The sequence below is a fragment of the Oncorhynchus mykiss genome, unplaced genomic scaffold (genome assembly GCF_013265735.2).
Source record: "Oncorhynchus mykiss isolate Arlee unplaced genomic scaffold, USDA_OmykA_1.1 un_scaffold_219, whole genome shotgun sequence".
Classification (NCBI taxonomy): domain Eukaryota; kingdom Metazoa; phylum Chordata; class Actinopteri; order Salmoniformes; family Salmonidae; genus Oncorhynchus; species Oncorhynchus mykiss.
Genome location: NW_023493688.1, coordinates 82501 through 110245, shown reverse-complemented (window position 1 = coordinate 110245; position 27745 = coordinate 82501). Strand labels below are relative to the sequence as shown.

The 27745-nt window shown below is 52.8% G+C and overlaps 1 protein-coding gene across 4 annotated transcripts in view; it reads right to left on the bottom strand.

The window, feature by feature from the left end:
• The window catches only part of LOC110510382 (tuberin), a 65988-nt gene that overhangs the window by 7937 nt on the left and 30306 nt on the right, over positions 1 to 27745 (bottom strand). For 2 of the 4 annotated variants that reach the window (XR_005042059.1, XM_036973064.1), the window contains exons 26-36: positions 24576 to 24743; positions 19172 to 19333; positions 18652 to 18810; positions 17517 to 17629; positions 15454 to 15708; positions 13927 to 14169; positions 10923 to 11003; positions 8750 to 8907; positions 2609 to 3246; positions 2429 to 2507; positions 1194 to 1280 (exon numbers count right to left, since the gene is read on the bottom strand). Coding sequence is in view for 3 of the 4 variants with exons in the window: in XM_036973064.1 (XP_036828959.1) it covers positions 1194 to 1280; positions 2429 to 2507; positions 2609 to 3246; positions 8750 to 8907; positions 10923 to 11003; positions 13927 to 14169; positions 15454 to 15708; positions 17517 to 17629; positions 18652 to 18810; positions 19172 to 19333; positions 24576 to 24743 (2143 nt within the window). In the remaining variant the exon portion in view is untranslated. The remainder of the gene's footprint in view (positions 1 to 1193; positions 1281 to 2428; positions 2508 to 2608; positions 3247 to 8749; positions 8908 to 10922; positions 11004 to 13926; positions 14170 to 15453; positions 15709 to 17516; positions 17630 to 18651; positions 18811 to 19171; positions 19334 to 24575; positions 24744 to 27745) is intronic. The other 2 variants (XM_036973065.1, XM_036973066.1) reach the window with 2 other exon arrangements.

The following is a 27745-nucleotide window of genomic DNA, read 5'->3' as shown; positions in this document are numbered from 1 at the left end:
CCAAACCTGTAGCTAGTCTAGCGGCCGGCTACCCAAACCTGTAGCTAGTCTAGCGGCCAGCTACCCAAACCTGTAGCTAGTCTAGCGGCCAGCTACCCAAACCTGTAGCTAGTCTAGCGGCCGGCTATCCAAACCTGTAGCTAGTCTAGCGGCCGGCTACCCAAACCTGAAGTTAGTCTAGCGGCCGGCTACCCAAACCTGTAGCTAGTCTAGCGGCCAGCTACCCAAACCTGTAGCTAGTCTAGCGGCCGGCTACCCAAACCTGTAGTTAGTCTAGCGGCCAGCTACCCAAACCTGTAGCTAGTCTAGCGGCCAGCTACCCAAACCTGTAGCTAGTCTAGCGGCCAGCTACCCAAACCTGTAGCTAGTCTAGCGGCCAGCTACCCAAACCTGTAGCTAGTCTAGCGGCCAGCTACCCAAACCTGTAGCTAGTCTAGCGGCCAGCTACCCAAACTTGTAGCTAGTCTAGCGGCCAGCTACCCAAACCTGTAGCTAGTCTAGCGGCCAGCTACTCAAACCTGTAGCTAGTCTAGCGGCCGGCTACCCAAACCTGTAGTTAGTCTAGCGGCCGGCTACCCAAACCTGTAGCTAGTCTAGCAGCCAGCTACCCAAACCTGTAGTTAGTCTAGCGGCCAGCTACCTAAACCTGTAGCTAGTCTAGCAGCCAGCTACCCAAACCTGTAGCTAGTCTAGCGGCCAGCTACCCAAACCTGTAGCTAGTCTAGCGGCCAGCTACCCAAACCTGTAGCTAGTCTAGCGGCCAGCTACCCAAACCTGTAGCTAGTCTAGCGGCCAGCTACTCAAACCTGTAGCTAGTCTAGCGGCCGGCTACCCAAACCTGTAGTTAGTCTAGCGGCCGGCTACCCAAACCTGTAGCTAGTCTAGCAGCCAGCTACCCAAACCTGTAGTTAGTCTAGCGGCCAGCTACCTAAACCTGTAGCTAGTCTAGCAGCCAGCTACCCAAACCTGTAGTTAGTCTAGCAGCCGGCTACCCAAACCTGTAGTTAGTCTAGAGGCCGGCTACCCAAACCTGTAATAATCATGGTTGAATTCCAGACCGATTGGCCCCCATTGATCTTCTCCAAGCCCCGAGGCAAAGTGTGTAGAATTGTAGGAATTTGATCACAAACATCTCTCTCCACCCCATGGCAATATATGGATTGCAGGAAATGTTTAGATTAATCTGGTCTCACCTGTCCAGCTCCGACAAACACCACTCCAATCTTATGGGTATCATACGGAGGCATCTGGTCCAAAACCTTCACCGCTCTGTCGATCAGCTAAGAGAGAGAGAGACACTGTCGATCAGCTAGGGGGGAGAGAGAGAGAGTTGGAGGAGAGAGAGAGAGAGAGTTGGAGAGAGAGAGAGAGAGTTGGAGGAGAGAGAGAGAGAGTTGGAGGAGAGAGAGCGCGAGAGAGAGAGAGTTGGAGGAGAGAGAGCGCGAGAGAGAGAGAGTTGGAGGAGAGAGAGCGCGAGAGAGAGAGAGTTGGAGGAGAGAGAGCGCGAGAGAGAGAGTTGGAGGAGAGAGAGCGCGAGAGAGAGAGAGTTGGAGGAGAGAGAGCGCGAGAGAGAGAGAGTTGGAGGAGAGAGAGCGCGAGAGAGAGAGAGTTGGAGGAGAGAGAGCGCGAGAGAGAGAGAGTTGGAGGAGAGAGAGCGCGAGAGAGAGAGTTGGAGGAGAGAGAGCGCGAGAGAGAGAGAGTTGGAGGAGAGAGCGCGCGAGAGAGAGAGAGAGTTGGAGGAGAGAGCGCGCGAGAGAGAGAGAGTTGGAGGAGAGAGCGAGAGAGAGAGAGTTGGAGGAGAGAGCGAGAGAGAGAGTTGGAGGAGAGAGCGAGAGAGAGAGAGTTGGAGGAGAGAGCGAGAGAGAGAGAGTTGGAGGAGAGAGCGAGAGAGAGAGAGTTGGAGGAGAGAGCGAGAGAGAGAGAGTTGGAGGAGAGAGCGAGAGAGAGAGAGTTGGAGGAGAGAGCGAGAGAGAGAGAGTTGGAGGAGAGAGCGAGAGAGAGAGAGTTGGAGGAGAGAGCGAGAGAGAGAGAGTTGGAGGAGAGAGCGAGAGAGAGAGAGTTGGAGGAGAGAGCGAGAGAGAGTTGGAGGAGAGAGCGAGAGAGAGTTGGAGGAGAGAGCGAGAGAGAGTTGGAGGAGAGAGCGAGAGAGAGAGTTGGAGGAGAGAGCGAGAGAGAGAGTTGGAGGAGAGAGCGAGAGAGAGTTGGAAGAGAGAGCGAGAGAGCGAGAGAGAGTTGGAGGAGAGAGCGAGAGAGAGTTGGAGGAGAGAGCGAGAGAGAGTTGGAGGAGAGAGCGAGAGAGAGTTGGAGGAGAGAGCGAGAGAGTGTTGGAGGAGAGAGCGAGAGAGTGTTGGAGGAGAGAGCGAGAGAGTGTTGGAGGAGAGAGCGAGAGAGAGTTGGAGAAGACACACACACACACACACACACTCACCTGGGACTTGGGCAGCAGGAGAGGCTTGTTGGCCTCGTTGCCAAAGAAGGGAGAGTGGTAGAGCTGAAGGAACACAAAACTACAGGACAGGGGGAGAGAGAAAAGCATTAGGAAAGGCTCTGTGTGTGTGTGTGTGTGTGTGTGTGTGTGTGTGTGTGTGTGTGTGTGTGTATATAAAACCTGGGACTGAGTCCACTGGTCTTCTCAGTGTTGGTGGGTCCGGGCCGGGTGGTGTGGTACGCGTCTCCTCCTATCCTCTCTCTCCTGGAGGAGGGGGCCGACACTGAGATGGTGTGACCCCTGGGACGGTGCCCTCCGCTGGGGGACAGGGGTCCAGGCTGGTGGGGCGCTGGGAACTCCAACCTCATCCTGACTCCCTGCGAGGAAGAGGAATCTCCTCCTCCTCCCGATGTCCCAGACAACCCCCCTGTCACTGGGGTGGTATCCCCACTCTGATTCTGTCTGTTCACCCCTCCTCCACTCTCCACCTTCTCCATCTCTTTCTCCACCGGGGGCTGTTGTGGCTGGCTCTTCGCCTCCGAGGGGGACCGAACCCCGGGTGCCTCTCCTCCTCCGGCCCCGGGTCCTGTTGTGGTCTTGGGGAAGGCCTCTGGTAGGGTCTGGAGCTCAGGGGAGGAGCTGGACTTGTTGAGGGTCTGGGTCTCAGGCTGGTTCTGGGTCTGGGTCTGGAAGGGGAGCTCTGGGCCTTGGCTGCCCGGGGTGGAGGGGGCCAGGGGGGGCTGGTCGATGGGGATGAACCCCTCACTCACCTCCTCCAGGGTGGACTTCTCATCCTCCTGGCTGGAACTGGAGGAGGACTGAGGGGAAGAACGGATGAAAAACATCAATGTCTCCCAAAAACCACCTGCCATAATCTATTGGCTGTAGCAGTACTACTCCCCCTGTCTGTAGAGTACTACTCCCCCTGTACTCCCCCTGTCTGTAGAGTACTACTCCCCCTGTCTGTAGAGTACTACTCCCCCTGTCTGTAGCAGTACTACTCCCCCTGTCTGTAGCAGTACTACTCCCCCTGTCTGTAGAGTACTACTCCCCCTGTCTGTAGAGTACTACTCCCCCTGTCTGTAGAGTACTACTCCCCCTGTCTGTAGCAGTACTACTCCCCCTGTCTGTAGAGTACTACTCCCCCTGTCTGTAGAGTACTACTCCCCCTGTCTGTGCAGTACTACTCCCCCTGTCTGTAGAGTACTACTCCCCCTGTCTGTAGAGTACTACTCCCCCTGTCTGTAGAGTCCTACTCCCCCTGTCTGTAGAGTCCTACTCCCCCTGTCTGTAGAGTACTACTCCCCCTGTCTGTAGAGTACTACTCCCCCTGTCTGTAGAGTACCACTCCCCCTGTCTGTAGAGTACCACTCCCCCTGTCTGTAGAGTACCACTCCCCCTGTCTGTAGAGTACCACTCCCCCTGTCTGTAGAGTACTACTCCCCCTGTCTGTAGAGTACCACTCCCCCTGTCTGTAGTGTACCACTCCCCCTGTACTCCCCCTGTCTGTAGCAGTACTACTCCCCCTGTCTGTAGAGTACTACTCCCCCTGTCTGTAGAGTACCACTCCCCCTGTCTGTAGCAGTACTACTCCCCCTGTCTGTAGAGTACTACTCCCCCTGTCTGTAGAGTACCACTCCCCCTGTCTGTAGTGTACCACTCCCCCTGTACTCCCCCTGTCTGTAGCAGTACTACTCCCCCTGTCTGTAGAGTACTACTCCCCCTGTCTGTAGAGTACAACTCCCCCTGTCTGTAGAGTACTACTCCCCCTGTCTGTAGCAGTACTACTCCCCCTGTCTGTAGAGTACTACTCCCCCTGTCTGTAGAGTACTACTCCCCCTGTCTGTAGAGTACTACTCCCCCTGTCTGTAGAGTACTACTCCCCCTGTCTGTAGAGTACTACTCCCCCTGTCTGTAGCAGTACTACTCCCCCTGTCTGTAGCAGTACTACTCCCCCTGTCTGTAGAGTACTACTCCCCCTGTCTGTAGAGTACTACTCCCCCTGTACTCCCCCTGTCTGTAGAGTACTACTCCCCCTGTACTCCCCCTGTCTGTAGAGTACTACTCCCCCGTGCTGTAGAGTACTACTCCCCCTGTCTGTAGAGTACTACTCCCCCTGTACTCACCCTGTCTGTAGAGTACTACTCCCCCTGTACTCCCCCTGTCTGTAGAGTACTACTCCCCCTGTCTGTAGCAGTACTACTCCCCCTGTCTGTAGAGTACTACTCCCCCTGTACTCCCCCTGTCTGTAGAGTACTACTCCCCCTGTCTGTAGCAGTACTACTCCCCCTGTCTGTAGAGTACTACTCCCCCTGTACTCCCCCTGTCTGTAGCAGTACTACTCCCCCTGTCTGTAGCAGTACTACTCCCCCTGTCTGTAGAGTACTACTCCCCCTGTCTGTAGAGTACTACTCCCCCTGTCTGTAGAGTACTACTCCCCCTGTCTGTAGAGTACTACTCCCCCTGTCTGTAGCAGTACTACTCCCCCTGTCTGTAGAGTACTACTCCCCCTGTCTGTGCAGTACTACTCCCCCTGTCTGTAGAGTACTACTCCCCCTGTCTGTAGAGTACTACTCCCCCTGTCTGTAGAGTCCTACTCCCCCTGTCTGTAGAGTCCTACTCCCCCTGTCTGTAGAGTACTACTCCCCCTGTCTGTAGAGTACTACTCCCCCTGTCTGTAGAGTACCACTCCCCCTGTCTGTAGAGTACCACTCCCCCTGTCTGTAGTGTACCACTCCCCCTGTCTGTAGCAGTACTACTCCCCCTGTCTGTAGAGTACTACTCCCCCTGTCTGTAGAGTACCACTCCCCCTGTCTGTAGTGTACCACTCCCCCTGTACTCCCCCTGTCTGTAGCAGTACTACTCCCCCTGTCTGTAGAGTACTACTCCCCCTGTCTGTAGAGTACAACTCCCCCTGTCTGTAGAGTACTACTCCCCCTGTCTGTAGAGTACTACTCCCCCTGTCTGTAGAGTACTACTCCCCCTGTCTGTAGAGTACTACTCCCCCTGTCTGTAGAGTACTACTCCCCCTGTCTGTAGAGTACTACTCCCCCTGTCTGTAGCAGTACTACTCCCCCTGTCTGTAGCAGTACTACTCCCCCTGTCTGTAGAGTACTACTCCCCCTGTCTGTAGAGTACTACTCCCCCTGTACTCCCCCTGTCTGTAGAGTACTACTCCCCCTGTACTCCCCCTGTCTGTAGAGTACTACTCCCCCGTGCTGTAGAGTACTACTCCCCCTGTCTGTAGAGTACTACTCCCCCTGTACTCCCCCTGTCTGTAGAGTACTACTCCCCCTGTACTCCCCCTGTCTGTAGAGTACTACTCCCCCTGTCTGTAGCAGTACTACTCCCCCTGTCTGTAGAGTACTACTCCCCCTGTGCTCCCCCTGTCTGTAGAGTACTACTCCCCCTGTACTCCCCCTGTCTGTAGAGTACTACTCCCCCTGTCTGTAGAGTACTACTCCCCCTGTACTCCCCCTGTCTGTAGAGTACTACTCCCCCTGTACTCCCCCTGTCTGTAGAGTACTACTCCCCCTGTCTGTAGAGTACTACTCCCCCTGTACTCCCCCTGTCTGTAGAGTACTACTCCCCCTGTCTGTAGAGTACTACTCCCCCTGTACTCCCCCTGTCTGTAGAGTACTACTCCCCCTGTCTGTAGAGTACTACTCCCCCTGTCTGTAGAGTACTACTCCCCCTGTCTGTAGCAGTACTACTCCCCCTGTCTGTAGCAGTACTACTCCCCCTGTCTGTAGAGTACTACTCCCCCTGTCTGTAGAGTACTACTCCCCCTGTCTGTAGAGTACTACTCCCCCTGTCTGTAGAGTACTACTCCCCCTGTCTGTAGAGTACTACTCCCCCTGTCTGTAGAGTACTACTCCCCCTGTCTGTAGAGTACTACTCCCCCTGTCTGTAGCAGTACTACTCCCCCTGTCTGTAGCAGTACTACTCCCCCTGTCTGTGCAGTACTACTCCCCCTGTCTGTAGAGTACTACTCCCCCTGTCTGTAGAGTACTACTCCCCCTGTCTGTAGAGTACTACTCCCCCTGTCTGTAGAGTACTACTCCCCCTGTCTGTAGAGTACTACTCCCCCTGTCTGTAGCAGTACTACTCCCCCTGTCTGTAGCAGTACTACTCCCCCTGTCTGTAGAGTACTACTCCCCCTGTCTGTAGAGTACTACTCCCCCTGTACTCCCCCTGTCTGTAGAGTACTACTCCCCCTGTACTCCCCCTGTCTGTAGAGTACTACTCCCCCTGTCTGTAGCAGTACTACTCCCCCTGTCTGTAGAGTACTACTCCCCCTGTCTGTAGAGTACTACTCCCCCTGTACTCCCCCTGTCTGTAGAGTACTACTCCCCCTGTACTCCCCCTGTCTGTAGAGTACTACTCCCCCTGTCTGTAGCAGTACTACTCCCCCTGTCTGTAGCAGTACTACTCCCCCTGTCTGTAGAGTACTACTCCCCCTGTACTCCCCCTGTCTGTAGAGTACTACTCCCCCTGTACTCCCCCTGTCTGTAGAGTACTACTCCCCCTGTCTGTAGAGTACTACTCCCCCTGTACTCCCCCTGTCTGTAGAGTACTACTCCCCCTGTCTGTAGCAGTACTACTCCCCCTGTCTGTAGAGTACTACTCCCCCTGTACTCCCCCTGTCTGTAGAGTACTACTCCCCCTGTCTGTAGCAGTACTACTCCCCCTGTCTGTAGAGTACTACTCCCCCTGTACTCCCCCTGTCTGTAGAGTACTACTCCCCCTGTCTGTAGCAGTACTACTCCCCCTGTCTGTAGAGTACTACTCCCCCTGTCTGTAGCAGTACTACTCCCCCTGTCTGTAGCAGTACTACTCCCCCTGTCTGTAGAGTACTACTCCCCCTGTCTGTAGCAGTACTACTCCCCCTGTCTGTAGCAGTACTACTCCCCCTGTCTGTAGCAGTACTACTCCCCCTGTCTGTAGCAGTACTACTCCCCCTGTCTGTAGCAGTACTAATCCCCCTGTCTGTAGCAGTACTACTCCCCCTGTCTGTAGCAGTACTACTCCCCCTGTCTGTAGCAGTACTACTCCCCCTGTCTGTAGAGTACTACTCCCCCTGTCTGTAGCAGTACTACTCCCCCTGTCTGTAGCAGTACTACTCCCCCTGTCTGTAGCAGTACTACTCCCCCTGTCTGTAGCAGTACTACTCCCCCTGTCTGTAGAGTACTACTCCCCCTGTACTCCCCCTGTCTGTAGAGTACTACTCCCCCTGTCTGTAGAGTACTACTCCCCCTGTACTCCCCCTGTCTGTAGAGTACTACTCCCCCTGTCTGTAGAGTACTACTCCCCCTGTCTGTAGAGTACTACTCCCCCTGTCTGTAGCAGTACTACTCCCCCTGTCTGTAGAGTACTACTCCCCCTGTACTCCCCCTGTCTGTAGCAGTACTACTCCCCCTGTCTGTAGCAGTACTACTCCCCCTGTCTGTAGGAGTACTACTCCCCCTGTCTGTAGGAGTACTACTCCCCCTGTCTGTAGGAGTACTACTCCCCCTGTCTGTAGGAGTACTACTCCCCCTGTCTGTAGGAGTACTACTCCCCCTGTCTGTAGCAGTACTACTCCCCCTGTCTGTAGCAGTACTACTCCCCCTGTCTGTAGAGTACTACTCCCCCTGTCTGTAGCAGTACTACTCCCCCTGTCTGTAGCAGTACTACTCCCCCTGTCTGTAGCAGTACTACTCCCCCTGTCTGTAGAGTACTACTCCCCCTGTCTGTAGTGTACTACTCCCCCTGTCTGTAGAGTACTACTCCCCCTGTCTGTAGAGTACTACTCCCCCTGTCTGTAGAGTACTACTCCCCCTGTCTGTAGCAGTACTACTCCCCCTGTCTGTAGAGTACTACTCCCCCTGTCTGTAGAGTACTACTCCCCCTGTCTGTAGGGTACTACTCCCCCTGTCTGTAGAGTACTACTCCCCCTGTACTCCCCCTGTCTGTAGAGTACTACTCCCCCTGTCTGTAGAGTACTACTCCCCCTGTCTGTAGCAGTACTACTCCCCCTGTCTGTAGCAGTACTACTCCCCCTGTCTGTAGCAGTACTACTCCCCCTGTCTGTAGCAGTACTACTCCCCCTGTCTGTAGCAGTACTACTCCCCCTGTCTGTAGCAGTACTACTCCCCCTGTCTGTAGCAGTACTACTCCCCCTGTCTGTAGAGTACTACTCCCCCTGTCTGTAGTGTACTACTCCCCCTGTCTGTAGAGTACTACTCCCCCTGTCTGTAGAGTACTACTCCCCCTGTCTGTAGTGTACTACTCCCCCTGTCTGTAGTGTACTACTCACCCTGTCTGTAGTGTACTACTCACCCTGCTGAGTGTTCTAGGGGGCAGGGCCTTGGTGAACTTGTCAGCAGCGATGTAGATGGGTTCAGAGGGCATGGCCTCAAACTTCTCCGCCTCTGGGCAATCAGAGGGGTAGTCTACGTGGCCCCTGACCCCTGTCCCCTCTAGCACTACCACAGAGTCTACAGCAGGGGGCGACAGAGAGGAGAGGGTTAGAGAGGGGACGAGGGACACACAGATACCACAGAGTCTACAGCAGGGGGCGACAGAGAGGAGAGGGGACGAGGGACACACAGAGTCTACAGCAGGGGGCGACAGAGAGGAGAGGGGATGAGGGACACAGAGTCTACAGCAGGGGGCAACAGAGGAGAGGGGACGAGGGACACAGATACCACAGAGTCTACAGCAGGGGGCGACAGAGAGGAGAGGGGACGAGGGACACACAGATACCACAGAGTCTACAGCAGGGGGCGACCGAGAGGAGAGGGGACGAGGGACACACAGATACCCATGGCAACGAACGCAACAGCATACACAGAAAAACATCATTAATGAACACATTTAATAAACACACAAGTAATAAAACACACACACACGACAAAGAAACAAAAAACTCACAGAAAAAAAACCGACAAAAACACACACTAAACTACCTCTACTTTGCACCCTTATGTTAATTTACAAACTACCACCTGTAGTATACCAGACCACCACTAAGTGGTCACACACCTCCTAAACACACACACACACACACAGAGATCAAACAGAATCAGAAGCATTACACGTATCGATCAGTGATCAAACAGAATCAGTAACTCAGTCAGGCAGGCGCACACACACACACACACACACACACACACACACACACACACACACACACGCAGGGAGACAGATCAAAGAGCAGACTTGCAGGCAGCAGCATATCAGTCATTGGCTCATCATCATTGGTAACATCATCATTGGTAACATCATCATTGGTAACATCATCATTGGTAACATCATCATTGGTAACATCATCATTGGTAACATCATCATTGGTAACATCATCATTGGCTCATCATCATTGGTAACATCATCATTGGTAACATCATCATTGGTAACATCATCATTGGTAACATCATCATTGGTAACATCATCATTGGTAACATCATCATTGGTAACATCTATTTGATGCGTCTTCAAACACGTGTGGTCGGTCGGTCGGTGGGTCGGTCGGTCGGTGGGTCGGTCGGTCGGTGGGTCGGTGGGTCGGTGGGTATACTGTAGGATACAGTATACCCACCGACTGACAGCAACAGAATATTACAATGAACACTTAGCACCATGACACCTCACAAAACATGACATTATTGGGTGGTGTGGTGACCAGAATGATATCCCTAACACAAAATGGTGACCAGAATGATATCCCTAACACAAAATGGTGACCAGAATGATATCCCTAACACAAAATGGTGACCAGAATGATATCCCTAACACAAAATGGTGACCAGAATGATATCCCTAACACAGAATGGTGACCAGAATGATATCCCTAACACAAAATGGTGACCAGAATGATATCCCTAACACAGAATGGTGACCAGAATGATATCCCTAACACAAAATGGTGACCAGAATGATATCCCTAACACAAAATGGCCAGCAGAGAAGCCAGAAAGAAGTGTTTGTGTCCTGGATGAGGTCTGTCTTGACTATGTTACATGCATAACCTCTATGACGATGTCATGGGGTGAAGAGTCAGGAGGTTAGAGGTTAAAAGAAAAAAGGAGACAGGAAGTACATTCCAGGACCACAGGACAAGGGGGTCACATGTTAGAAAACCATCAAAAGTGTCATTAAATTATCATGAACAAATCCAGTCATAGGATTGGTTCATCTTGGCGGCGGGTTGATTAATCGATTGAAACGATTGGCCCGTGAGTTTGTGTGTGTCATCATCTCTCTCCAGTGGTGGCCCGACATGTTAGTGACACGTGATGACACGGGACGTGGGGGGGGGCACACATATGTTGGGGCATAGGAGGCTGGTGAGGGGAGGACGCGCTCACAGTAATGGATGGAATAGATGGATGGACGGGTTTGATTTACCATTCATTCATTCTGTTCCGTTACTGTGAGCCCATCCTCACATTTAAAGTGCCACCACTGGTTTGGGGTGAGGCTCGTGTTGGGGGCGTGGCCACGCTGCTTGTACCTGCCCAGGAAATGCTCCGTTGGAGCCGAACCGGAACTGGGGGCGGGGCGAAGGACAGACCCAGAGAGGAGAGAGAGCCCACTGGACGAGCCAGGTCGCCATTCAACACAGCAGAGCCAATCACAAATTAGCATGACAGGAAATGGGAAAATAATAAAGCAATCCAAAAAAAGATGAGGATAAAATGAATTTACAGTGGAGGGAAAACAGTAGGAATTAAAATATGACAAAAAATAAGATAGTGGATAAAATACCAAATTAAATTCACAATATATAAAATAGGGAACTAGTAACAAAATATATGTGAAACACACGACAGACAATGATGGAACTAGCGATGTGTGTGTGATCTGTTTGTGAGAGAAGTCTAGCACCATTTCATCTTACCAAACCGGAACAAGAAACAGTGTTTGTTCACGAGGATCAACCTGAACAAGGTGCATCTATGATTCGATCTACAAATCACCCAGCTACTCAATGAAAGGACATTTGACTGATTCTGATGATTTAGAGATTAGTGAATCTGTGGAGCATCTAAACTCAGACTGGCCCTCATGAACAAGTAGAGAGAGCAGAGAGAGGAGAGGAGAGAGAGGAGAGGAGAGAGAGGAGAGCAGAGAGAGGAGAGGAGAGGAGAGGAGAGGAGAGAGAGAGGATAAGGAAGAGAGGAGAGAGAGGAGGGGAGAGAGAGGATAAGGGAGAAGGGAGAGAGGAGAGGAGAGAGAGGAGAGGAGAGAGAGGAGAGCAGAGAGACCAGAGAGAGGAGAGACCAGAGAGAGGAGAGACCAGAGAGAGTAGAGGAGAGAGAGGAGAACAGAGAGGAGAGCAGACTGGAGAGCAGACTGGAGGGAGGTTCATTCATGTTCAGTGAAGTACAGCAGGAGTTCCTTCTCAAAAACCTGGCAGTGACTGGGGAGCTGTACTGGGTGGTGACTGGGGAGCTGTACTGGGTGGTGACTGGGGAGCTGTACTGGGGAGCTGTACTGGGTGGTGACTGGGGAGCTGTACTGGGTGGTGACTGGGGAGCTGTACTGGGTGGTGACTGGGGAGCTGTACTGGGTGGTGACTGGGGAGCTGTACTGGGGAGCTGTACTGGGGTGGTGACTGGGGAGCTGTACTGGGGAGCTGTACTGGGGTGGTGACTGGGGAGCTGTACTGGGGTGGTGATTGGGGAGCTGTACTGGGGTGGTGACTGGGGAGCTGTACTGGGGTGGTGACTGGGGAGCTGTACTGGGGTGGTGATTGGGGAGCTGTACTGGGTGGTGATTGGGGAGCTGTACTGGGTGGTGATTGGGGAGCTGTACTGGGTGGTGATTGGGGAGCTGTACTGGGTGGTGACTGGGGAGCTGTACTGGGTGGTGACTGGGGAGCTGTACTGGGTGGTGACTGGGGAGCTGTACTGGGTGGTGACTGGGGAGCTGTACTGGGTGGTGACTGGGGAGCTGTACTGGGGTGCTGTACTGGGGTGGTGACTGGGGAGCTGTACTGGGGTGGTGACTGGGGAGCTGTACTGGGGTGGTGACTGGGGAGCTGTACTGGGTGGTGACTGGGGAGCTGCACTGGGGTGGTGACTGGGGAGCTGCACTGGGGTGGTGACTGGGGAGCTGCACTGGGGTGGTGACTGGGGAGCTGCACTGGGGAGCTGCACTGGGGTGGTGACTGGGGAGCTGCGCTGGGGTGGTGACTGGGGAGCTGCACTGGGGTGGTGACTGGGGAGCTGCACTGGGGTGGTGACTGGGGAGCTGCACTGGGGTGGTGACTGGGGAGCTGCACTGGGGTGGTGACTGGGGAGCTGCACTGGGGTGGTGACTGGGGAGCTGTACTGGGGTGGTGACTGGGGAGCTGTACTGGGGTGGTGACTGGGGAGCTGCACTGGGGTGGTGACTGGGGAGCTGCACTGGGGTGGTGACTGGGGAGCTGCACTGGGGTGGTGACTGGGGAGCTGCACTGGGGTGGTGACTGGGGAGCTGCACTGGGGAGCTGTACTGGGTGGTGACTGGGGAGCTGTACTGGGTGGTGCCTGGGGAGCTGTACTGGAGTGGTGACTGGGGAGCTGTACTGGGGAGCTGTACTGGGGTGGTGACTGGGGAGCTGTACTGGGGTGGTGACTGGGGAGCTGTACTGGGGTGGTGATTGGGGAGCTGTACTGGGGTGGTGACTGGGGAGCTGTACTGGGGTGGTGACTGGGGAGCTGTACTGGGGTGGTGACTGGGGAGCTGTACTGGGTGGTGATTGGGGAGCTGTACTGGGTGGTGATTGGGGAGCTGTACTGGGTGGTGATTGGGGAGCTGTGCTGGGTGGTGATTGGGGAGCTGTACTGGGTGGTGATTGGGGAGATGTACTGGGTGGTGATTGGGGAGATGTACTGGGTGGTGATTGGGGAGCTGTACTGGGTGGTGAATGGGGAGCTGTACTGGGTGGTGATTGGGGAGCTGTAATGGGTGGTGACTGGGGAGCTGTACTGGGTGGTGACTGGGGAGCTGTACTGGGTGGTGACTGGGGAGCTGTACTGGGTGGTGACTGGGGAGCTGTACTGGGTGGTGACTGGGGAGCTGTACTGGGTGGTGACTGGGGAGCTGTACTGGGTGGTGACTGGGGAGCTGTACTGGGTGGTGACTGGGGAGCTGTACTGGGTGGTGACTGGGGAGCTGTACTGGGTGGTGACTGGGGAGCTGTACTGGGTGGTGACACACACTGTCCCCTCCCACCAACACACACTGTCCCCTCCCACCAACACACACTGTCCCCTCCCACCAACACACACACTGTCCCCTCCCACCAACACACACACTGTCCCCTCCCACCAACACACACACTGTCCCCTCCCACCAACACACACACTGTCCCCTCCCACCAACACACACACTGTCCCCTCCCACCAACACACACACTGTCCCCTCCCACCAACACACACACTGTCCCCTCCCACCAACACACACTGACCCCTACCATCAACACACACTTATAATATCCAACACACCACTACACCCCTCTCCCTCCTCACCTGTGTTAGAGCGCTGGATGAGTCCAGGCTTGCCCCCTTGGATGGGTCCAGGGGGGTTAAGGACTACGGGGGTCGGGGCGGGGGTGGCTGTGCTGGCGGGGGCGCTGGCAGTCTGAGTGGGGGGCTCCTTGACCCCCTCCATGGCCATGAGGACAGAGGACAGCTCCTGGAGAGGCATGTTACCCAGCTCAGAGGAGAAGGGACTGGGAGGGTTCTCCAGACACATCAACCAGCTGGTGTTACCTGGACAGGAGAGAAGTCAATTACCCCCCTGGAGTCCAATGACGCCCCGGTGTGTCAATCTAAGTCACATCACAAAATCCCCATCAAAATCCGTCAGTTTAAGCGAAAATCGGTCTTATCACGTAAACGGGGTCCTAACGTTTTTTTTTTATATCAAATAGCCAAATGATCCACAGTATGACATAAAACCATTCCATATGACAGCTTAGCACCCCCCACCTCCAATGACTTAGACTTTTAGGAATTAACCAATTAACCAAAGGGGTGCGTCACTTGAGTGGGTTGAGTCACTGATGTGATCTTCCTGTCTGTGTTGGCGCCCCCCCTTGGGTTGTGCCGTGGCGGAGATCTTTGTGGGCTATACTCTGCCTTGTCTCAGGATGGAAAGTTGGTGGTTGAAGATATCCCTCTAGTGGTGTTGGGGCTGTGCTTTAGCAAAGTGGGTGGGGTTATATCCTTCCTGCTTAACCCTGTCCGGGGGTATCATTGGATGGGGCCACAGTGTCTCCTGACCCCTCCTGTCTCAGCCTCCAGTATTTTAGCTGCAGTAGTTTATGTGTCGGGGGGCTAGGGTCAGTTTGTTATATCTGGAGTACTTCTCCTGTCCTATTCGGTGTCCTGTGTGAATCTAAGTGTGCGTTCTCTAATTCTCTTTCTTTCTCTCTCTCTCTCTCTCGGAGGACCTGAGCCCTAGGATCATGCGTCAGGACTACCTGGCACGATGACTCCTTGCTGTCCCCAGTCCACCTGGCCGTGCTGACCTTGCACCCTCGACAACCACTGTGATTACTATTATTTGACCATGCTAGTCATTTATGAACATTTGAATATCTTAGCCATGTTCTGTTATAATCTCCACCCGGCACAGCCAGAAGAGGACTGGCCACCCCACATAGCCTGGTTCCTCTCTAGGTTTCTTCCTAGGTTTTGGCCTTTCTAGGGAGTTTTTCCTAGCCACCGTGCTTCTACACCTGCATTGCTTGCTGTTTGGGGTTTTAGGCTGGGTTTCTGTACAGCACTTGGAGATCTCAGCTGATGTAAAAAGGGCTTTATAAATACATTTGATGTGATTGGAATTAGTCAGGTCAGAGGAGGAAGAGAGATGGAGAAGAAAAGAGAGAAAATAATCTAAAATGGTCTGTATCTTCCGTGTGTAAACAGATGAAGAGGAAGTTATTCAACAGGTGTGTGTGTGTGTGTGTGTGTGTGTGTGTGTGTGTGTGTGTGTGTGTGTGTGTGTGTGTGTGTGTGTGTGTGTGTGTGTGTGTGTGTGTGTGTGTTTACCTGAGGGTCTGCGTATGAAGATCTCAGCCCATCCCTGGGTCAGAACGGGAAGGAACTCTGCCAGGCTGGGCTTGTCTTTGAGAGGGTCCTTAGGGGGGGCACAGGGGGAAGGAGAGGGGGGCTCCAGGCCATCCAGACAGGGGCCAGAGGAGGAGGAGGGGGGAGAGAGGGGGACACCACACAGCTCTCCCCCCTCAGAGGGTGAGACCAGGGGGCTGAGGCTCTGGGCTGGACCTGCACGGAGGGCATGGCCACCTGAGGGGGGAGAAGGAGAAAGAACAGGTGGAGAGAAGGAGGAATTAGTGACATATCACCATCCCTACCTTACATGGAACGAAGGAGAGATAGAGAGACCCCTTCAGATTAGTGGATTCAGCTATTTCAGCCACGCCCGTTGCCCCAGAACATTACAGAACAGCCATGCAATCTCCAAAGACAAACATTGGCAGTAGAATGGCCTTACTGAAAAGCTTAGTGACTTACGTGGCACCATCATAGGATGCCACCTTTCCAACAAGTCAGTTCGTCAAATTTCTGCCCTGTTAGAGCTGCCCTGGTCAACTGTAAGTGCTGTTATTGTGAAGTGGAAACGTCAAGGAGCAACAACGGCTCAGACGCGCAGTGGTAGGCCACACAAGCTTAAAGAACGGGACCGCCGAGTGCTGTCCTCGGATGCAACACTCATTTCTGAGTTCCAAACTGCCTCTGGAAGCAAACTCAGCACAAGAACTGTTCGTTGGGAGCTTCATGAAATGGTTTTCCATGGCCGAGCAGCCGCACACAAGTCTAAGATCACCATGCGCAATGCCAAGCGTCGGCTGGAGTGGTGTAAAGCTCTCCACCATTGTACTCTGGAGCAGTGGAAACGCGTTCTCTGGAGTGATGAATCACACTTCACCCTCTGGCAGTCCCGACGGACAAATCTGGGTTTAGTGGATGCCAGGAAAACGCTACCTGCCCCAATGCATAGTGCTAACTGTAAAGTTTGGTGGAGGGGGCTGTTTTCTGGGGCTGTTTTTCATGGTTCGGGCTAGGCCCCTTAGTCCCAGTGAAGGGAAATCTTTACACTACAGCATACAATGACATTCTAGAGGACTCTGTGCTTTCAAAATTGTGGTAATCGTTTGGGGAAGGCCCTTTCCTGTTTCAGCATGACAATGCCCCTGTGCACAAAGCGAGATCCATGCAGAAATGGTTTTGTCAAGGTTGGTGTAGAAGAACTTGACTGGCGGGCACAAAGCCCTGACCTCAACCCCATCAAACACCTTTAAGATGAATTGGAACACCAACTGCGAGCCAGGCCTAAATCGCATAACATCAGTGTCCGACCTCACTAATGCTCGTGGGTGAACAGAAGCAAGTCCCTGCAGCAATGTTCCAACATCTAGTGGAAAGCCTTCCCAGGAGAGTGGAGGCTGTTATAGCAGCAATGCTCCAACATCTAGTGGAAAGCTTTCCCAGAAGAGTGGAGGCTGTTATAGCAGCAATGTTCCAACATCTAGTGGAAAGCCTTCCCAGAAGAGTGGAGGCTGTTATAGCAGCAATGTTCCAACATCTAGTGGAAAGCCTTCCCAGAAGAGTGGAGGGGGACCAACTCAATATTAATGCCCACGATTTTGGAATGAGATGTTCACCACATACTTTAGATCATGTAGTGTATAGAATAGATAGCTAGATAGAGAGAACGTCCTCTTCCTACCTGACACGGATCGTGCTCTGATGACAGTAGAGAGAGAGAAGGATAGAGAAGGATAGAGAGTGAGAGACAGAGAGTTCCTCATCTTCCTACCTTCAATGGATCATACTTTGATGACAGTAGAGAGAGAAGGATAGAGAGTGAGAAGGATAGAGAGAGTTCCTCCTCTTCCTACCTGACATGGATCGTACTCTGATGACAGTAGAGAGAGAAGGATAGAGAGTGAGAGATAGATAGAGAGAAGGATAGAGAGTGAGAGACAGAGAGTTCCTCCTCTTCCTACCTGACATGGATCGTACTCTGATGACAGTAGAGAGAGAGAAGGATAGAGAGTGAGAGAGACAGAGAGAGTTCCTCCTCTTCCTACCTGACATGGATCGTACTCTGATGCGTGAGGCTCTGTTGAGCTGTTGACTGGACTGGGACTCCAGTTTGGCCGGAGCCTCTTTGGTCTGACGGGTGTGGAGGGAGGGGTCTGACCTACAGGGGGCAAGAGAGAGACCGGATATTACTGACAGTAGGTGTGTTACCGTGTGTGTATGGGTTACAGTGTGGTTGTGTATGGGTTACCGTGTGTGTGTGTGTGTGTGTGTGTGTATATGGGTTACCGTGTGTGTGTGTGTGTGTGTGTTACCGTGTGTGTGTGTGTGTGTGTGTGTGTGTGTGTGTGTGTATATGGGTTACAGTGTGTGTATATGGGTTACTGTGTGTGTGTGTGGTTACCTGGTCATCTCTCCCCCTCCTCCCAGCCTCTCAGCCATGTCCATTCCCAGTAGGGCCTGGCTCCTGTGTGTGTGTGGGTGGTTACCTGGTCATCTCTCCCACTCCTCCCAGCCTCTCAGCCATGTCCATTCCCAGTAGGACCTGGCTCCTGTGTGTGTGTGTGTGGGTGGTTACCTGGTCATCTCTCCCACTCCTCCCAGCCTCTCAGCCATGTCCATTCCCAGTAGGGCCTGGCTCCTGTGTGTGTGTGGGTGGTTACCTGGTCATCTCTCCCCCTCCTCCCAGCCTCTCAGCCATGTCCATTCCCAGTAGGGCCTGGCTCCTGTGTGTGTGTGGGTGGTTACCTGGTCATCTCTCCCACTCCTCCCAGCCTCTCAGCCATGTCCATTCCCAGTAGGACCTGGCTCCTGTGTGTGTGTGTGTGGGTGGTTACCTGGTCATCTCTCCCCCTCCTCCCAGCCTCTCAGCCATGTCCATTCCCAGTAGGGCCTGGCTCCTGTGTGTGTGTGGGTGGTTACCTGGTCATCTCTCCCCCTCCTCCCAGCCTCTCAGCCATGTCCATTCCCAGTAGGACCTGGCTCCTGTGTGTGTGTGTGTGGGTGGTTACCTGGTCATCTCTCCCCCTCCTCCCAGCCTCTCAGCCATGTCCATTCCCAGTAGGGCCTGGCTCCTGTGTGTGTGTGGGTGGTTACCTGGTCATCTCTCCCCCTCCTCCCAGCCTCTCAGCCATGTCCATTCCCAGTAGGACCTGGCTCCTGTGTGTGTGTGTGGGTGGTTACCTGGTCATCTCTCCCCCTCCTCCCAGCCTCTCAGCCATGTCCATTCCCAGTAGGGCCTGGCTCCTGACCCCACCACTGGTCGTTATGGTGATCAGCTTGTTACCCACCAGCCAGGTCATACTGCGACCCCCCGCCAGAAGGAACTCTGCTATAGGAGACCTGGCAAAGGTTAAGGGTCAGGGGTTAAGTCAAGGTCACTTAGTTCCGAGGGCTTATGGCAGTTGATAATCATAGAAGACCTCGTGTCCTTTTCCCCGTTGTGATTGGGTGAATAATGAAGACTAGAGTATAGACCTCGTGTCCTTTTCCCCGTTGTGATTGGGTGAATAATGAAGACTAGAGTATAGACCTCGTGTCCTTTCCCCCGTTGTGATTGGGTGAATAATGAAGACTAGAGTATAGACCTCGTGTCCTTTCCCCCGTTGTGATTGGGTGAATAATGAAGACTAGAGTGAAGACCCACGAGGTCACTAATAAAGGCAGAAAATATCCCGTGGTCAACCCCCCCGTCCGTGCGTACCTCTTGGGCAGGGCTGAGAAGTTGGAGAAGACGTATCGAGCCATCATGTCCAGACAGGTCTCCGTTAACTCCAGGTGGACGGTCTTTAACCCATCGTCTGCCTGGCTCACGGTGTTCTCGTCAGAAGAACCCAGACTACACGTGGTGCTGGAGGTGTGCATCCTACAGCCAGGGGGTGTCAGATAAGGGTGTCAGAGAGGGTGTCAGATAAGGGTGTCAGATAAGGGTGTCAGATAAGGGTGTCAGATAAGGGTGTCAGATAAGGGTGTCAGATAAGGGTGTCAGATAAGGGTGTCAGATAGGGTGTCAGAGAGGGGTCCCAGATAAGGGTGTCCGAGAGGGTGTCAGAGAGACACACACACCAGTGGAGGCTGCTGAGGGGAGGACGGCTCATAATGACGGCTGGAACGGAGTGAATGGAATCAAAACACATTCTATAAGTATAAATAACCGTTGATACCATTACAACTACTCCCTTCCAGACAATATTATGAGCCGTCCTCCCCTCAGCAGCCTCCGCTGACACACACACACACACAGTTTGCAAGATCCACACACACACACACAGTTTGCAAGATCCACACACACACGGTTTGCAAGATCCACACACACACGGTTTGCAAGATCCACACACACACGGTTTGCAAGATCCACACACACACGGTTTGCAAGATCCACACACACACAGTTTGCAAGATCCACACACACACGGTTTGCAAGATCCACACACACACGGTTTGCAAGATCCACACACACACAGTTTGCAAGATCCACACACACACAGTTTGCAAGATCCACACACACACGGTTTGCAAGATCCACACACACGGTTTGCAAGATCCACACACACACAGTTTGCAAGATCCACACACACACAGTTTGCAAGATCCACACACACACGGTTTGCAAGATCCACACACACACGGTTTGCAAGATCCACACACACACAGTTTGCAAGATCCACACACACACAGTTTGCAAGATCCACACACACACGGTTTGCAAGATCCACACACACACGGTTTGCAAGATCCACACACACGGTTTGCAAGATCCACACACACGGTTTGCAAGATCCACACACACACGGTTTGCAAGATCCACACACGCGGTTTGCAAGATCCACACACGCAGCATTGCATTCTCCCACACACAGCCTGGCTCTTATCTTTCTCTCAGGTGTACACCTCTGATGTACACAAACACAGATGAGCCAATCTCTCTCCCACACACACACAAACAAGCTGGGACCTCTCTCCCACACACACAAACAAGCTGGGACTTGGTATAAGTAACTGTAGCGGCAACCTGGGCGCTTGAAGTCACCCGTTCCCTCTGTGGATGTGAAGTGCTATGCTTACTGCTGACAGGGTGTCTCTTCTACAAAGGCCCGGGAACCACGGCTGGTGTCAGAGATAGAGGAAGACCAGGCGCTTTTATGTTGAAGGAGAGAGAGAGGAAGACCAGGCGCTTTTATGTTGAAGGAGAGAGAGAGGAAGACCAGGCGCTTTTATGTTGAAGGAGAGAGAGAGAGAACACTAGAACAACATGCTGCACAGAACTCAAGGCCCGGTGGAACTGATGTACCGTAATATCCCAGTCACCTGATCTACATCTCCCTTCAGCATTCCTCCCTGGAGACCCCCCATTGCATCCCGGTAACCACGGTAACCACCGTCAGGGGAAACGGAACACACAGCTACTGTTCTGTAGGACAAGTTACGCCGGTCTTCAAGGGGAGTGACATCGCCACAGGGAACGGGTTTGACGTAGGAACCGAGAGTTCAGACAAACACCGTCCAAACTACAACAGGAAGTAGTTAGGAAGTAATCTTATGGACAGATACTTTCAGCCTCTATGTCCACACATCTACATGATATACTAGATATTGAGAAGACTGTGTTTTAAACTAATGTAGATCATTCAAACTGCCTGTCTGTCTGTCTGCCTGTCTGTCTGTCTGCCTGTCTGCGTCCCTGTCTGTCTGTCTGTCTGCCTGTCTCCCTCCCTGTCTGTCTTAGTGTTATGTTATGTTGTATTGAAGTTCAACTAAACAGGTGTTCCATTGAAGGACAGATACAACCTGATGATACCTGGAGACAAAGGCCTTTATGAGCTAATAGAACGCTGCTCCGAATGTCCTCTACAACAACAGCTGGAGACAAAGGCCTTTATGAGCTAATAGAACGCTGCTCTGAATGTCCTCTACAACAACAGCTGGAGACAAAGGCCTTTATGAGCTAATAGAACGCTGCTCTGAATGTCCTCAACAACAACAGCTGGAGACAAAGGCCTTTATGAGCTAATAGAACGCTGCTCTGAATGTTCTCTACAACAACAGCTGGAGACAAAGGCCTTTATGAGCTAATAGAACGCTGCTCTGAATGTCCTCTACAACAACAGCTGGAGACAAAGGCCTTTATGAGCTAATAGAACGCTGCTCTGAATGTCCTCAACAACAACAGCTGGAGACAAAGGCCTTTATGAGCTAATAGAACGCTGCTCTGAATGTTCTCTACAACAACAGCTGGAGACAAAGGCCTTTATGAGCTAATAGAACGCTGCTCTGAATGTTCTCTACAACAACAGCTGGAGACAAAGGCCTTTATGAGCTAATAGAACGCTGCTCTGAATGTCCTCTACAACAACAGCTGGAGACAAAGGCCTTTATGAGCTAATAGAACGCTGCTCTGAATGTTCTCTACAACAACAGCTGGAGACAAAGGCCTTTATGAGCTAATAGAACGCTGCTCTGAATGTCCTCTACAACAACAGCTGGAGACAAAGGCCTTTATGAGCTAATAGAACGCTGCTCTGAATGTCCTCAACAACAACAGCTGGAGACAAAGGCCTTTATGAGCTAATAGAACACTGCTCTGAATGTCCTCTACAACAACAGCTGGAGACAAAGGCCTTTATGAGCTAATAGAACGCTGCTCTGAATGTTCTCTACAACAACAGCTGTCTGCCTGTTGCTATGGAGTTAAGAGGTACAGACTGAAGGACATGGAGAAGGGGACCCTTCAAATTAAATTACAGATTATCTGAATGGCAGTTAAAAGAGAGTGTGTGTGTGTGTGTGTGTGTGTGTAAGCAGACCACCAGTGGTAGGTAGTCAGAACACCTGTAGCCAGTAGGTGTCGGCTGAGGCACCAAGTCGGTTGTCGCGTTCCAAATGGCACCCTATTCCCTATGCAGTGCACTACTTTAGACCACGGCCCATAGGCAACCCCATAGGGCTCTGGTCAAAGGCAGTGCACTATGAAGGGAACAGTGTGCCGTGTGAGACGTTGCCATAGTCACACAGAGGCGTTGCCATAGTCACACACTGAGGCGTTGCCATAGTCACACACTGAGGCAAGTCTGTTAGACCTTCTGTTCGAGGAATCCCAAATACTGTACTTTCTTATAGGCACAGATCTAGGATCAGCTCAACTGGCCCCAATCCTATCCCTAACCATTAGAGGGGAAACACAAAACAGATCTAGGATCAACTCAACTGGCCCCAATCCTATCCCTAACCATTAGAGGGGAAACACAAAACTGGTCTTGGATCTGTGTGTAACGGGGAAGCTCCTCAGGCTGTCTAGTGATCGTCTCCTGCACCCTGCTGGTCAGGAGGGGGACTGACAGTTATACAGATTGTAACAGGGCCTGGTAAACTACACACTTCTTCCTCCGTCTCCTGGTACTTCAGTAGCCTGGTCCCAGATCAGTTCTTCCCTCTCCTTGGGATAATTTGGATTAGAACTAGTACTTCAGTAGCCTGGTCCCAGATCAGTTTGTGCTCTTGCCAACTCCATAGGAGGTCATTGTCAAGACAAATTGTTTGGCATGACGATGAGTTACCGTGATAACAAACAGACTGGCTAGTATTTGAGAGCTGACTAGTTGAGTGTCAGCTGAACTAATTCCCCATCTGACAGACTGCTCAATAACAACCTATGGACTCCTATGGGTTTGAGATACACAGATGGAAAGAAATGATGACACATTATCTAACCACCATTCACTTTTCACTCAGCCGCTCTCGCAGTCAGCCGCGCTCTCACAGTCAGCCGCGCTCTCACAGTCAGCCGCGCTCTCACAGTCAGCCGCTCTCTCACAGTCAGCCGCTCTCTCACAGTCAGCCGCTCTCTCACAGTCAGCCGCTCTCTCACAGTCAGCCGCTCTCTCACAGTCAGCCGCTCTCTCACAGTCAGCCGCTCTCTCACAGTCAGCCGCTCTCTCACAGTCAGCCGCTCTCTCACAGTCAGCCGCTCTCTCACAGGTAGCCACTCTCACAGTCAGCCACTCTCACAGTCAGCCACTCTCACAGTCAGCCACTCTCACAGTCAGCCACTCTCACAGTCAGCCACTCTCACAGTCAGCCACTCTCACAGTCAGCCACTCTCACAGTCAGCCACTCTCACAGTCAGCCACTCTCACAGTCAGCCACTCTCACAGGTATGTGTAGTGATTGGTGCATGGCAGGAGTCATTGAGTCAGTTGGAGACAGACACCACAAAACCCCCAACTCAGTCAGTCACTCGGTCATAGATGAGGGGTAGCATAATTCTGGTAACTTTCCCCAAAATTCCCAGACATCCCAATTGGAATATTCCTCGAATCTAGAAGGAATGATCGTGAAATCCAGGAATTTTCCAACCGGGATTTCTTGAAAATCTCGGAATTGTGGGAAAGTTACCTTAATTTTGTAACTCAGATAATCAAGGAATCCCAACATCCCACAAACAGACAGATGGTTGTAAATCAGCGTAGCGGAACACGGAGCATCTGTGGGTCAAACAAACGCAAAGCAACAGAAAACCACACAGGCAGCATGCAAAGCATGTGTGTAAGACTGGCTTCTCATTGGCCCAGAACACAATAGTCCCTTCCCACAGGGAAGAGGAAAAGCCAATCATTGGTAGCAGTGGCTGTCAGTCTTATCGTCTCAGTACACTGCTTGGAGTAGGGCCATGTTTTTCTCCAGCCATTCAGTCAGTCAGTAAATTAAATCCAGTCGGCACAGCAAAACCCAGCAAACACCACAACCGAAAACAAACAAAAAATAACTATTCATAACAAACCAAAGCATCAAGAGAAATGAAAGAAGCCAAAACGGGGTTAACAGGAAAACATCGACAGAAATCTAGATGTTTTCCAAAGCACAAACTGCATGCAAGGAAATCACTCAAATGTCGTTAAAAAAAAAAAAAGATGCCGATTGCAGCCCAGAACCACTCAACACATCCTCCTCCAGCATGCCACCGCCACCCAACCCAGGTTTCCCTGGCAACCGCCCACCGGTCCTTATGACGACGGCTCCCCCCCCCCCCCACCAAGCCCCCCCCCCCCCAACGGAAGCAAGAAATGTTATTTTCTGGGTTTTATTTCCTGGTTACCCAGAGTGCTCTCTACCTGCGCACCGCGTGCTCGGAGACGCTGATGCTTCGGGAGCGGAAGGCGTCCATGGCCGACAGATCTCTCAGCTCTTTAACGGGAGAGCCGGTACTCGCCGCGACGCCCGCTGCCATTGACGCCTGCTGCTGCTGCTGGTGGGCCTTCGCCATTTTGGCTGCCCGTAGGCTGGGACCATGGCAACGTGGCAGGAGTGGAGGGTGGAAGGTGTGGGGGGTAGGGGGCAGGTTGGTGTGTGTGAGATAGGGGGTGGGATTGTGTGTTGGAAAGAGGGACAGAGTAGGGGTGGGCGAGGGAGGTAAGGGCGGGGGGAGAGAGGTAACGGCCAACAGGAAACGGAAATCAGGATATGTCGCCCGTCACGTCAGAAAGGGCCCCGAACGACCACCAGGTGACCAACGGAGACACGGGCAAGGGGGTGGGGCACGAAGGTCAAAGGGTCAGAGGGCGAAGGTCAGGGGGATGAGCAAAAGAGAGTGTGCCAATAGCAATGGAGGGATCCAAGGTGTCAGGGCCCACCCACAACGCAGCACCCAGTCAGAGGAGGGGATGGGGGGGTCAAGTCAACCGAAGAGTAAACAAAAAACAAACAAACAAAAACAAGTTGAGAAAATTAACAGCAGTAAAACACTATGAATCGCACAAATAGGAACAGAAATATCAGAAAGGAAGGAACAACTATAAAGCAACAGGGAGATAAACAGCATCAGCTTTTTCCACAACAAACACAAACTACTCCTGAAAGAAAATGAGACGTCATCACATTGAGCAGTAAGAGGAGAAGCCGACGTTGCCATGACTCAGGAAGCATCCCAAAATGGCACCCTATTCCCTCTACAGTGCACCACCCTATGGGTCAAAAGTAGTGCCCTGTGAAGGGAATAGGCTGCCATTTGGGACACAGTGATCTGTTATAGGAGGATGGACTCCGAGCAGGAGGGGTTCAAATCAACACAACTGAAACAACCAACTGAAGAGATCGGCACGGCCTGAGGAGGGTTAATATAAACCAATGAGCACAACAAGGGGGAAGGAAGAGGTTAAAGGTTAAAAACAAAAATCAACAACAAAATGTCAGGACCAACTGAGAGGAATGTGTTGGATGAAGCAGGTGTCGGAGGAGAGCACGGCTGATCTAAAAACACAAGAACCAATAGATCACGAACACATGATCTACTGTCTAACTACAAACGGAGGTCTCATATCCTACGACAGACAGACTGTCCATCTAAGTCTAAGACATAGTTGGACTCTGTAACCACTAGAGAGGACAAGTTACAGGAGAAACCACGTTTAATGTGAGAATACTCTAATGATGCCCTCACTGCTCTGTTTTATTTACAACGTCCATTACTATATAAAAGCTGAAAAGAGCCCCTGGTACAACGACCGGGTTAATATCATACAGCTGTCTGATATGTGTTTTTACACCTGACATGCATCTCTCCAACTCCTACAGAGGTACAGTAGATAGAGTAAGTATACATAGGAGCAGGACAGGGTCAGGGGGTCTGGGACGGTGGGAGGGGGTCTGGACAGGGTTAGGGGGTCTGGGATGGTGGGAGGGGGTCTGGACAGGGTTAGGGGGTCAGTACAGGGTTAGGGGGTCTGGCAGGGTGGGTGTCAGGACCGGGTTAGGGGGTCGGGGACTGTGGGATTGGGTTCAGTACAGGGTTAGGGGGTCTGGGGTCAGGACCGGGTTAGGGGGTCTGGAAGAGTGGGGGTCAGTACAGGGTTAGGGGGTCTGGGACAGTTGCTGGGGGTCAGTAAGGGTTAGGGGGTCTGGGTCGGAGGGGGTCAGTATAGGGTTAGGGGGTCTGGGACGGAGGGGGTCAGTACAGGGTTAGGGGGTCTGTGATGGTGGGAGTCAGTACAGGGTTAGGGGGTCTGGGTCAAAGGGGGTCAGTACAGGGTTAGGGGATCAGTACAGGGTTAGGGGGTCTGAGACAGTGGGATTGGGTTCAGTACAGGGTTAGGGGGTCTGGGGTCAGGACCGGGTTAGGGGGTCTGGGGAAGTGGTCAGTACAGGGTTAGGGGGTCTGGGACAGCTGCTGGGGGTCAGTAACGGTTAGGGGGTCCGGTACAGTAGGGAGGGGGTCAGGACAGGGTCAGGGGGTCTGGGACGGAGGGGGTCAGTACAGGGTTAGGGGGTCTGGGACAGTGGGATTGGGTTCAGTACAGGGTTAGGGGGTCTGGGACAGTGGGATTGGGTTCAGTACAGGGTTAGGGGGTCTGGCAGGGTGGGTGTCAGGACCGGGTTAGGGGGTCGGGGACTGTGGGATTGGGTTCAGTACAGGGTTAGGGGGTCTGGGGTCAGGACCGGGTTAGGGGGTCTGGAAGAGTGGGGGTCAGTACAGGGTTAGGGGGTCTGGGACAGTTGCTGGGGGTCAGTAAGGGTTAGGGGGTCTGGGTCGGAGGGGGTCAGTATAGGGTTAGGGGGTCTGGGACGGAGGGGGTCAGTACAGGGTTAGGGGGTCTGTGATGGTGGGAGTCAGTACAGGGTTAGGGGGTCTGGGTCAAAGGGGGTCAGTACAGGGTTAGGGGATCAGTACAGGGTTAGGGGGTCTGAGACAGTGGGATTGGGTTCAGTACAGGGTTAGGGGGTCTGGGGTCAGGACCGGGTTAGGGGGTCTGGGGAAGTGGTCAGTACAGGGTTAGGGGGTCTGGGACAGCTGCTGGGGGTCAGTAACGGTTAGGGGGTCCGGTACAGTAGGGAGGGGGTCAGGACAGGGTCAGGGGGTCTGGGACGGAGGGGGTCAGTACAGGGTTAGGGGGTCTGGGACAGTGGGATTGGGTTCAGTACAGGGTTAGGGGGTCTGGGACAGTGGGATTGGGTTCAGTACAGGGTTAGGGGTCTGGGACGGAGGGAGGGGGTCAGTACAGGCTATTAATAGAATGATGTTGTTATGTGTTACTATTGAGAGTTAACATGGGAGTGTGCTTGTTACTATGGTGCGTTACTATGGGAGCATGGGCGTTGCCATGGAGGGCACAAAGAAATCAGGAAGTGACATTTTGAGCGCCAACAGAAGAGAGGGAAATCAGGAGGAGAAAGAAGGAGAGAGAATCTACTCTTCTCCCCAAAGTCACCACAGAAAAAGCAAGGGAAGCGATTGGGAGTGGAGGGGGGTGGGCCCCAAGTCCATGGTCAACTTTGGTGGATAAGTCAA